The sequence below is a fragment of the Crocuta crocuta genome, unplaced genomic scaffold (genome assembly GCF_008692635.1).
Source record: "Crocuta crocuta isolate KB4526 unplaced genomic scaffold, BGI_CrCroc_1.0 scaffold149, whole genome shotgun sequence".
In the NCBI taxonomy this organism is placed as follows: Eukaryota; Metazoa; Chordata; class Mammalia; order Carnivora; family Hyaenidae; genus Crocuta; species Crocuta crocuta.
Window position 1 is genome coordinate 9,835,654 of NW_027551561.1, and position 10,418 is coordinate 9,846,071.

General features: G+C 54.5%; 1 protein-coding gene across 1 annotated transcript; it reads left to right on the forward strand.

Annotated features, from left to right (window-relative positions):
• The first annotated feature begins 930 nt into the window (after positions 1–930).
• On the forward strand, positions 931–9,784 carry RASL10B (RAS like family 10 member B). Its single transcript, XM_077749729.1, has 3 exons — positions 931–3,818; positions 8,379–8,503; positions 9,086–9,784. Exons 1-3 carry the CDS (start codon positions 3,603–3,605, stop codon positions 9,354–9,356), a joined length of 612 nt encoding a protein of 203 aa, XP_077605855.1. The 5' UTR covers positions 931–3,602; the 3' UTR covers positions 9,357–9,784.
• Positions 9,785–10,418: the final 634 nt, after the last annotated feature.

Sequence of the window (10,418 nt, forward strand, 5' to 3'; positions counted from 1 at the left end):
ACTTGCTCCCATCTTCTCTCATCTGCAGCCCTCCTCTCCTACAATCTCTCTCTCACCCTGACTCCCCAAATCCATTTCTTTCAAGTCTTCTTCCTTGAGACTTGCCTCCTCTGACACCTTCACTGACTCCCCTAGTTGGTCCCCTCCCTGTACCCTCTTCCCAGGCCTTGGTTTTTCACACAGCACATAATTAGTGCTGCTGGGCAGTCTTCTCCCTCTAGGGCTGGGAGGGCCACCCAACTAGAAATCCCCATCTTCTATTCCAAATTTTGCCCTCCAGTAAGACTCTGGCCCCTCTCCGGCCCCAGCTATCTCATCTGTAGAATCGACCTCATAGACTTGTGAGGATTAAATGTGAGGACGCAGGCAAAGCTTGGAGCTTGTTGTCTAGCACACAGTCCACACTCAGTAAATGCTAGTTATCGAGGCTGAATGACGCTGTGGCCACTGGTTTTAGAATAAATATATAGGTGATTGTGCCTCCATGCAGCCCCTGCAAATGCTGGCCATCTCCTGGTCTGGAGAAGAGAGGGGAGCAGTGGGGTTAGGGGAGTGGAGGTCATTCACTGGCAGGAGATACGCTATGCTTTGCGGCCAGCCTGGTGTGCCCTTCTTGCACTGATGCAGTGAAGGGCGAGCGTGACCACCCTGCACTCTGTCCTCCAGCGGGACGGCAGAGGAGAGGCGGGACGCTGTAACCGGTACGAGGTCCCCGCGGTGGACTGGCGTGGGAAGGGGTCAGAAGGACCTAGAGAGAGAAACTGGGTGAACATAGTGGGGAAGGGGGGGCNAAAATCCTGGCAGGGTGAGTCAGGAGAGGGAGCAAGTCGAAGCGCGGGGTTCAAGAATTCGTCCAGGGCCGTGCGAGCGAATCTGTCAGGCTCAGGGACCCAGCGGAACGCCAGCCNCGGAGAGCAGGCAGGGCTTTGGCATCCCCCCTAGACTCCTACCAATCAGGTCATGGGGAGCCCAGCATCCTCTGACGCCCCCACCCGCCCACTCCCACATGAACGTGTAGGGACAAACAGCGGGCAGACGTGTGACTCTGCCCATGGGACCGCAAAGCCAGGGCCGCCAGTCTGGGGCAGGACTCCTGTGTCCAGGCCTAGGGGAGGGGACAAAAAGCAAGCTTTGGCCCCTGTGTGTGTCCCCCGTCTCTTTCCTGGGCGCTGTCTGCAGACTCACTGCAGAGCGCAGGCCTTGGGGAGGGAGCTCTCAGGGAGCTGGGCCCTGATGCTCCGGACAGCCCTCTTCAGTCCCCACCCAGCTAGGGATGTTAGGTTAATAGGCACTTAGACCCAGGACCCCTGCCTGAGAAGAGTGAGGAAACACCAGTCATCTCTGAGTCAGAGACAGGGCCACACTTGGGCCTGGTGAGTTCCAGGAGGGTGGCCCCAGCCTAGGGGCCTCTCTTGTGTCCCCTCCCTGGCTCCAGCTCTCTGCCCCGTTTATTTCCCAGCAGTTCTCCAGAAAGGGTTGATTTCTGTGCAGGGAGTGTGGTGTCCGGGAGAATCTGCAGGTAGGACACATTCTAGATGCCTCTAAGTTGCCACACCCAGAGAGAGAGGTCGGGGACTTTTCTTGCATTCCTTGTCCTCTTTTCCTCCCCCAGGATGCCCCCCTCCCCACCTGCCTGTGCTGGTTATGTAATTAACCTGCTGAGGATCTCTGCCAAGCTGACCGTGTCCAGGGATGGCTAAGGGGCCCAGGGCCTGGAGGGATTTGGGGGAAGGAGGCACTGGTACTTACCCTAATGGGAAGCCCATAGAAGTGGATAAACACCTGTTGGGGAAAGGACACCACATGGGGCAGAAAGGAGATCTGGGTCCTCATCTTGGTTGATAGCTCAGTTGGCTATGTGGTCTTCACTTCCCTGAGTCTCTGGTTTTTGGTTTTGGTTTTACCTTCAATAAAACAGGGAGAAGAGTCTCTCTTCTCCCTCTCTTTCTCATAGGCACACACCACACAACATGTATGTGCTGCACAACCGTGCAAAAGGGGATAGTGACCCATCCTGGTAACTCTAGGAGGTCCCACTGAGATCTTAGTAAACCTCAGATGAATGAAGGACCCCTGTACATAACTGTGGCTGCTGTTAATTGAACACCTGCTGTTCCAGGCACTGGGCTTTACTTTCATGGCCTCACAACACCCTATGAAGTTTTTGCCCAAGGACACATTTTAGGTGGCAGAGCTGGGAATCAAACCTTGGTGGTCTCACCCCAAATCCTGCCTTCTGCTTATTATGCTGTATGTACACATACCCAATAGATTGGATTTTCTGAGCCAGGCCAGACTAAGGGACATTCAGCTGAGAACTGTGCATATATGGAAAGAACATATATCCACAGAGAAGGCATGCACATATCCTGAAATGCATGGCCCTGTTGGAATCTAGTAAATCCATGTGCCCTGGGCCCACATAGTAGGCACTGGTGTTGCCCTCATGTGAACAGTCCCTGGACAGGTGGTCTCAGGCATGGACCAGTCTCCCTGGTCACCATCCCCAACAGGAGAAGGCAGCTGGTTAGGAGGTTTGCTTGGATTATCCTGGAAGTAGGACCTATTAACCCTACTTTATACGTGTGCAGACCGGGTAGGTGATTTGCCTCTGACCACAGCTAGGAAACTTCATAGCTGGGGTTTACCCCAAAGCTCCAAAGTCACTGAAACTGAGCAAGCAAGGAGCTAATGAATCCATAGCAAGGTCCAACCCTGTAGCAGCCCTTTCCTGGGCACCTGCTGGCAGGGGGAGGGGGGGATTGCCAGAGAATGAGACACAGCCCTTGGCCTGTAGGCATCGACCAACTAGAAGCACTAAACTTGGAGGTCAGAGGTATTGCAACTTTGTGGAGGGGAGTGGCTGCTGTTGCCAGCTGTGTGCCCTTGGGCACACTTCTCGCTCCCTCTTGAGTCTTCTGTAAAGGGGGATACACATCCCTGAGGGTTCTTCCGTTGACTATGGGTAACCAAGCAGCTGTGCTAACAGTAAGTGCTCAATAAGTATTGTGCTCCAGAGCCAAAGTGGTCATCTGGGCCAGGGTTCCCACAGGATGTAAAATGTCCTGCCCGATGAAGAACTCCCCACAAAATGCTGTGAGAGCCTCTGAGGAGACCTACCAGGCCTCAGCGCATCCTGGGCTCTATGGGAAAGCAGGGACTGGAGCAGGTCTAGTGTGCATCCCACTCTGCTCTGCAGCCTGGCCTGGCTGGGGGTCAGAAGTGGCCACACATCCGGTTGTAACACAAGAAAGAGTGGTTCCCACCAGTGGGTGGGTCAGTGGCTGGAAAAAAAAGGAGAAGCGAGGATGGAGAGGCTGTGGGTCGATGGAGCTAGGTGTTCTGGGAAAGGGGAGGCTCTCTGAGGGATAGTAACAGCTTCAGCCAAGGTGGGGAAGTACAGGACAGGTCCAGAGAAACGCAGGCCCACCAAGCCCACCTCTTGTCCCCACAGTCCAGGTGGAGGCCGCAGAGGGCCCGGGGCAAAACAGGGGCAGCAATGGTGGGTCCTGACGGTGGCTGAGCCCCCAGCCCCTGGAATATGCAGCCCGGGGGAGCCCCAGGCAGCGGCGAGGACGCGGTGGCGGAGCGGGGCGGGAGGCATGGTCTCTACCTACCGGGTGGCCGTGCTGGGGGCGCGAGGCGTGGGCAAAAGTGCCATCGTGCGCCAGTTCCTGTACAACGAGTTCAGCGAGGTCTGCGTGCCCACCACCGCCCGCCGCCTCTACCTGCCTGCTGTCGTCATGAACGGCCATGTGCACGACCTCCAGATCCTCGACTTCCCACCCATCAGCACCTTCCCTGTCAACACGCTGCAGGTAGGAGTCTCACTGGTGTGGCCGGCCAGGGAGGGGAGGGGCGGGGGAGGAGCCCGNACTCCCCCTCTTGCAGGCTGTGGCCCTGTCCCCACCCTTCAGGCTCTTAGGGCTCCGTGCAGCACCATGGGCCACCCTGCCTCGAGCTATCGTGTGTGTGCGTGCTGTGCTGCTTTATTCAATGCACCTTTAATGAACGTATAACGGGTGGTGCGCGCCAGGACAGAATGGCGGGCAGAACGGATGTGCAGTTTGCTCTCCTGGTCGGGCGAGAAGGCAAACTGGCAATTATTACATAGTACAGGAAGTGTGGTGGTCGGAGGCATCGCGTCATCTCAGTGGGACTGGGCAGGTAAGGGGCAGTGCAGAGAAAGGCAGGAACCCTAGATGCTATTAATACTCCAGGCTGTGCCCACCATGGCCTCAGACCCTTGTTGTCTATAGAAGAGACAGCGGGAAAAAAGCCAGGGCCTGGGAAAGGTACGTTCTCCACTCGTCCACAGGCCTTTCTTTGAGTGATGTCCCACCCCCTGACCTCAGGACTGGCTCTCTGGGCACCCTTCCTGCAGGGGGTGGATTCAGATGCCTCCAGTGTCCTGGCTTATAGTGCTCCTTTCCCCAGCCTGCAGGGCCCAGGTCCCCCTTCCCTCTCTCCACCTCTGGCTTGAGAGGGGAGAGGGTGCAAGTGGAGACTCAGCTCTAAGATCTGCTCACCGAAGGAAGCTCCCGACCAGAGCGTTCAGAAGTTTCTCTGGAAGGACAGGCAGGGGCCACAGCTTGGCCAGTTGTGTCAACAAATACAGCAATCTCTGGGACAGGAGCTAGGCCTCAGCACTGTCTCAGCAACTCCGGGGAAGAAGGCCTTGGCCCAAGCCCAGGGATACCTGTCTGTCTCATCCAAGATGCAGGGGATTAACAACAAAGACCAAAACCTGATCCACACATGGTCCTCTTGGAAACGGTGAAACAGGGCAGCGCATCCAGGGTCATGGCCCTCTGGTTCTCCTCCACAGCGGACTTGAACAGCAGCCCAAGTGGATACTCAGATCTTGTGCCAGTCTTGCACATTGAATGGCTTATTTGTTTCACATTTTGTTGTAGATTTAATTTAATTTAATATCAATTTTGGAATAGGTAAGACATAGTTTAAAAGTCCATACTTTGTGGGGTGCCTGAGCGGCTCAGTCAGTTGAGTGTCCAACTCTTGATTTCGGCTCAGGTCACAATCCCAGGGTCATGGGATCGAGCCCTGCATCAGACTCCACACTCAGCGTGGAGCCTGCTTAAGATTCTTTCTTTCCCTCTGCCCCTCTTGCCTGCTCATGCCCTCTCTCTAAGAAAAAAAAAAAAAAGGTCCAAACTTTGTTAAAATTTTAAAAGAAGTCGAAACTGGAAAAAGGCACACACAGAGAAATCCCAGTCTCGCCCCTGCCTTCTTCACCCTGATTCTTGCCTCGTTCTCATTGGTTTTTTATTATCACTTCCAGTGTTTCTTTAGATAAATAAGAAGATGTATTCTTACTCTTTTCTTGCAGAAAAAAAACTGCTTTGCACCTTGTCTTTTTGCTTTACGTTCTAACATGGAGATCTTCCCTGAGTGTTAGTACCTGAATGTCAGTAGCATGGCCACACTGTGCCCCCATTGGAGAGATGTCCAATGGGGTCCCCTCCTGTTGGACAAGTGGGTTGTTTCTAGTCTTTGGCTGTCTTAAGCCATGCCACACAAATAACCTTGTTCATAGCCTCTCTGCAAACAGGGAGGTATATCTGTGGAAACGAGACCGAGAAATGACATTGCCAGGTCAAAGGATGAAGGCAGCTGGATTTGGAAGGTGTTGTCAGATTTCCTTCCTCTTCTAGAAATTTGCACATTTTAGGTTGGGAGGACTGTATGCGAGTGCTCATTTCCCTAAAGCCTTACCATCAGGATGTATTGTCCATCCTCTGGAGTTTTGACAGTCTAATGGATGAGATGACATGTTCTCAGAATAGTTTCTATTTGCATCTCTGATTCTGACTGAAGTTGAGCAGCTTTTCATATGTTTAAGGGCTTTTGCACTTCTTTTTTGACACCTAGTAATGCCTTTTTCCATTCTTTCTGTTGGATCGTTGGCCTCTTTCTTCCTGATTGATCCTCAGTTTTAGACTCTCTGGGCTGTCCAGGACATCACTCTGGAGCACAAGAAAGGGACTCTGAGCAGAGAAAGGACCCTGCATTGCCAAAGATCAGTATAAAACCTAAGAATCCCAATGGCCACTGTCTGTAAAGAAAAGAGAAATGCATTCTTCCCCAGTGACAGATGAGATCCAGCCCAGAAGAGAGTGGCATTTTCTGAGCCTCAGTCGTTCCTTCTGTAGCCCCTTTCCTCCTATCAGAAGAGGAAGCTGAGGTTAGACCAACAAATGCATGATCGGCACCCAGGTGTCCTTAGAACTGGACTCCGTTTTCAGTGCTCCTTCTCTGTTGACACAGTCCCAAGATAATTTCTTACAGTCTGGAATCCCCCACAGAGCTAGCTGGAAAGAAAGCTCAGCTTTCTTGCTCCCTCCCTTCAATTAAGAGTGAAGGCACAACCTAGACAATCAGGAGACTTCCTCCTCTCCCTTTTAGGGCCCCCCATCCCCAGAGAGCAGTAGGCGGGAAGCCAGCCTGGAGGCCCCCTGGAGGAGGCAGCATGTTGGGGGAGAGAAGGGATTGTCACCCTCAAAGACTGGTAGCTCTTCCTTCTTCGCAGCAAAGGGCTGGAAGAAGGTGGGAGCCTCTCTGCCTGTCTCCCCATCTCTCCTATTTCCTGCTGATCTTCACCCCTTGGGTGAGACGGGGGAGGAACCGCATGCACGTGGGGGTCCCAGGCTCCCAGAGGGCACCGTGTCCAGCTGAGTGCAGTCTTCCCTGGCCTGAAGCCAGCTCCTGGTTCCCTGTGGTTTTAGATTTGTCCTCAGCATCTTCCTCCTGCACCAGAGTTAAAACTCAGCACCAAGAAAAGATGCCACATCATCTCCCTGGGGAAATCCACTGCAGCAGCTTCTCAGCCTTTGAGTTGGGAAGTGCTTTTCTGGAGCCAGACTTAACTCACCACCCCTGCTACTCGAGTCTTTCTTCTTTTCTTCCTGCTCTGAGGTGGAGAACCAGCTGTAGTCCTGCAAGCCTGGCCCCTGCCCCAGGGCAGCTCATAAGCTGGCACCGTGGGAACATGTCTGCACCTCCTCTGGGTCTTTTGCCTGGGCCCTCAAGGGAGAAGACCCTAGTTCCCTTTGTCCTCGGGGGCCTCCCCTCCCCCAGCTTCAGGGACCCCCTTCTTGTCCACACACCAGCTGCCTTCAACTGCTCTTGCGTTTGCCATCTGCTGGAAGGTTAATCAGCTAATTAGTCTCTGGAGGAACCTTCCCTTTAGTACACTCAGCCTTTCCAGGAGCCTACTCCTCTTGAGCTGCAGCCCCTCTTTGAGAATTTGCGACAAGCATTCAGGATGCTGTCTGTCTCCCTGGAGCTGCCTTTGGGTCTTGCTCCACATCAGCCCCACTATGCATCCAGTCTCAGTCTTTTTCTTCTCAACCCCGAGGGCAGCATGGAGCAAACTGAAGGGACAATTCGAGTAGCAATCCAAGGCAGCAGTTATAGGCAGGAGTCACATTGATTCCAGCATGGAACAGGTGGGGTTCAAGACCACAGAGAGCTCATCAGTCTAGGCAGTGCAATTAAAGAGCCTGCTAAGAGCCAACACAGCTGGGAGGTACTGAGCAGGGAGGAGAAGGAGGTATGTAAAAATGAGGAAGACCTGGCTTGGGCCCTCTCAGGAGCTCACAACAGAAGTAGGGAACTGGGGATGGAAACAGCTCTAACCAAGGTATAACGAAAGAATTCTCAGAACACAGGAGATGAGGGCACCGGGGTGGCTCAATCAGTTAAGCATCTGACTCTTCAGCTCATGCCAAGATCTCATGGTTTATAAGTTTGAGCCCCTAATTGGAGGGGCAGCAGGGAGCCTGCTTGGAATTCTCCTTCCCTCTCTGCCGCTCCCCTGTTCATGCTCTCTCTCAAAAAGAAAGAAAGAAAGAAACATTAAAAACAACAACAAAGGAGATGAAAGGAGTAGTCTCTTGCTTGCAGGAAGGCTTCTTGGAGGAAAAGGAAGTATTGAAACTGAGCCTTGGAAGATAGAGGATTTCAAAGGATCCATCAACGAGCTCAGAGGGCTTGGCTCTTAAAGGCACTTAATAAATGTACTTGGACAAAGGACCGAATCGATGGATGAATGGATGGATGGGTTGGGTGATAAAATGAGACAAGGCTGATCTCAGCTCCAGATGTGCACAGGACAGTGAGTGCATTTGCTCTAGAGATCAGCCAGTGTGACCTGCCGTATCCTGGCTTGGAGGTGGGGAAGCCTCAGCAGGCAGCTCCTCCATTCTCCTGGGCCAGGCTTCCTGGGATGGGTGGGTGTGGAAGGCTTGGGGTGCAGTGGCAGGTGAGAGTGCTGTCAGTCAATGGTTAGAGGTGGCTGGGGGTAAGGGGAGGCCTCCGAGTTGCTCTGACTTTGGCACTGGCTGGGGGTGTTACAGGAGTGGGCAGATGCCTGTTGCAGGGGACTCCGGAGCGTCCATGCCTACATCCTGGTCTACGACATCTGCTGCTTTGACAGCTTTGAGTACGTCAAGACCATCCGCCAGCAGATCCTAGAGACGAGGTGAGGGGCCGGGATACAGACTATTATCACCTCAGTGGTTGCCCCCGTGCTGGCTGCTTCCTGTGGAAAGGGTACAACAGTGGGGGTGGGGGGTGCTAGATGAACTACCCTCTGGTTCTTGCACATTCTCTCTCCCTCTCTCTCTCTTTCTCTCTCTCTCTCTCTCTCTCTCTCTCTCTCTCACACACACACACACACACACAACTGTCCTCATTTCTAATAACTCACTTCGGGATTCTTACCATGGGGTGGCTAGTCTAGTGCAGTGCTTAAGAGCAGGGGTTCTGGGAAGAAAAAAAAAAACCAAAACCTCCAGGGCCACTCATCTGCATGACTTTAAGCCAGCTAACAGGTAAGACCCAAGTTCCTCATCTGTAAGATGGGGATAACAATAGTACCTGCCTTTTAGATCAGTTGTTCTGATTGGAGAATATAAGGTACCCCGAGGGCTTAGCGCAGCACCCGCAAGGCAAGTATGGTAGTAGCAGTATTGACCAGGCACAGCCTGACCTTCTTGAAGTCCAGTGGTTGTGAGACGGGACAGTGGAGTTCTGAGATTCCCCCCCGCCCTCACCTCCGCAGGGTGATCGGCACCTCAGAGACGCCCATCATCATCGTGGGCAACAAGCGGGACCTGCAGCGCGGGCGCGTGATCCCGCGCTGGAACGTGTCACACCTGGTGCGAAAGACCTGGAAGTGCGGCTACGTGGAGTGCTCGGCCAAGTACAACTGGCACATCCTGCTGCTCTTCAGCGAGCTGCTCAAGAGCGTCGGCTGCGCCCGCTGCAAGCACGTGCACGCGGCCCTGCGCTTCCAGGGCGCGCTGCGCCGCAACCGCTGCGCCATCATGTGACGCGGCACCCGCCTGCGGCTGCATCCGGATGGGCGGGGTCCTCCCCCGGGACTGCGGGGCTCGGGCGCGGAGGGGCGGGTGGGACTCTGACGGTCCGGGCCTGCGACGGCCCCGCAGCCGCGCGCCTCCTGGTGAGAGGCGGAGGACGAGAGAGCCTCCGGTAACTGCCCAGTCCAACCCCTCCTCTGCATCGGTCTTCCTGGGCCTCCCGCCCTTAGTGCTGTAGTTAGCGCAGTGCCCGGCCGGGCCCCCAAGGGGCTCCTCAGCCTTTTGGGATTGGCGGTGAGCGTGGGACGTGGGGGGTGGGGAGGTGCTGCCTTGGCCGGGGCCCCCACCCGTGTTCTCCAGAGAGTGTGTCTGTCATTGCCCAGCGTCGTCTTTTCCTGTGTCTGTCTGCCCAAGCGTCTGTTGGCCCTTAGCTGTTTTATCCACCCTCTGGTCCATCTTGCCGCCCCCAGCTCCGTTCACAGGGCTCTCACTTCATTCATCCCCTTGTCGCAGATCCTGGCAGCTTCTCTGTGAGGCCAGCCTTTGGACCGTCAGCACCACGGGCACAGGGCAGAGAGATGCGGGTGACCCAAGGATCATAATCAGGGTCTGAGGGTTGAGGTCCTGGGTCAGTCAGGGGAAGAAGGCTGAGTTCTCCCCCTTCCAGGGAGATCTCCCGGCCCAGCAGCCCCCAGAGACACAACAACCTACCTTCCAGCCTTAACTCGATGGTCCATCCCTGCCGGGCGCCCCTCATCCCCTTCCTGACCCCAAAGTTAGATCACCCCCTGGGTTAAAACATCTTATTCTTGACAGTGTGGAGAGGGAATCCCCCAAAGGATAAATTTATTTCCATGATGCCAGGTTCCAGCCCTCTATTCCCTTCCTGCGTTGGGTTGTCTGCAAGATTGGGGGATGTTGGGTTTGGGGGGCTGATGGTGGGCAAGGTGGTGCCCTGTGAGGGGGAGGGTTTAGGCTGTGCTAGTGAAGATTCTTATCTCCCCATCCCACCCCAATCTGACTGCCCCAGACCTTGCCTGCCTTGAATCTCAGATTTCTCTGATAAATCTGGGG

Excerpts from the sequence above, each read along its gene's own strand:
- RASL10B (XM_077749729.1), top strand. The coding sequence starts at position 3,603 with ATGGTCTCTACCTACCGGGTGGCCGTGCTGGGGGCGCGAGGCGTGGGC. Across the intron at positions 3,819-8,378 it reads TCCCTGTCAACACGCTGCAG|GAGTGGGCAGATGCCTGTTG; the intron begins GTAGGAGTCTCA and ends GGGGTGTTACAG. Across the intron at positions 8,504-9,085 it reads CAGCAGATCCTAGAGACGAG|GGTGATCGGCACCTCAGAGA; the intron begins GTGAGGGGCCGG and ends TCACCTCCGCAG.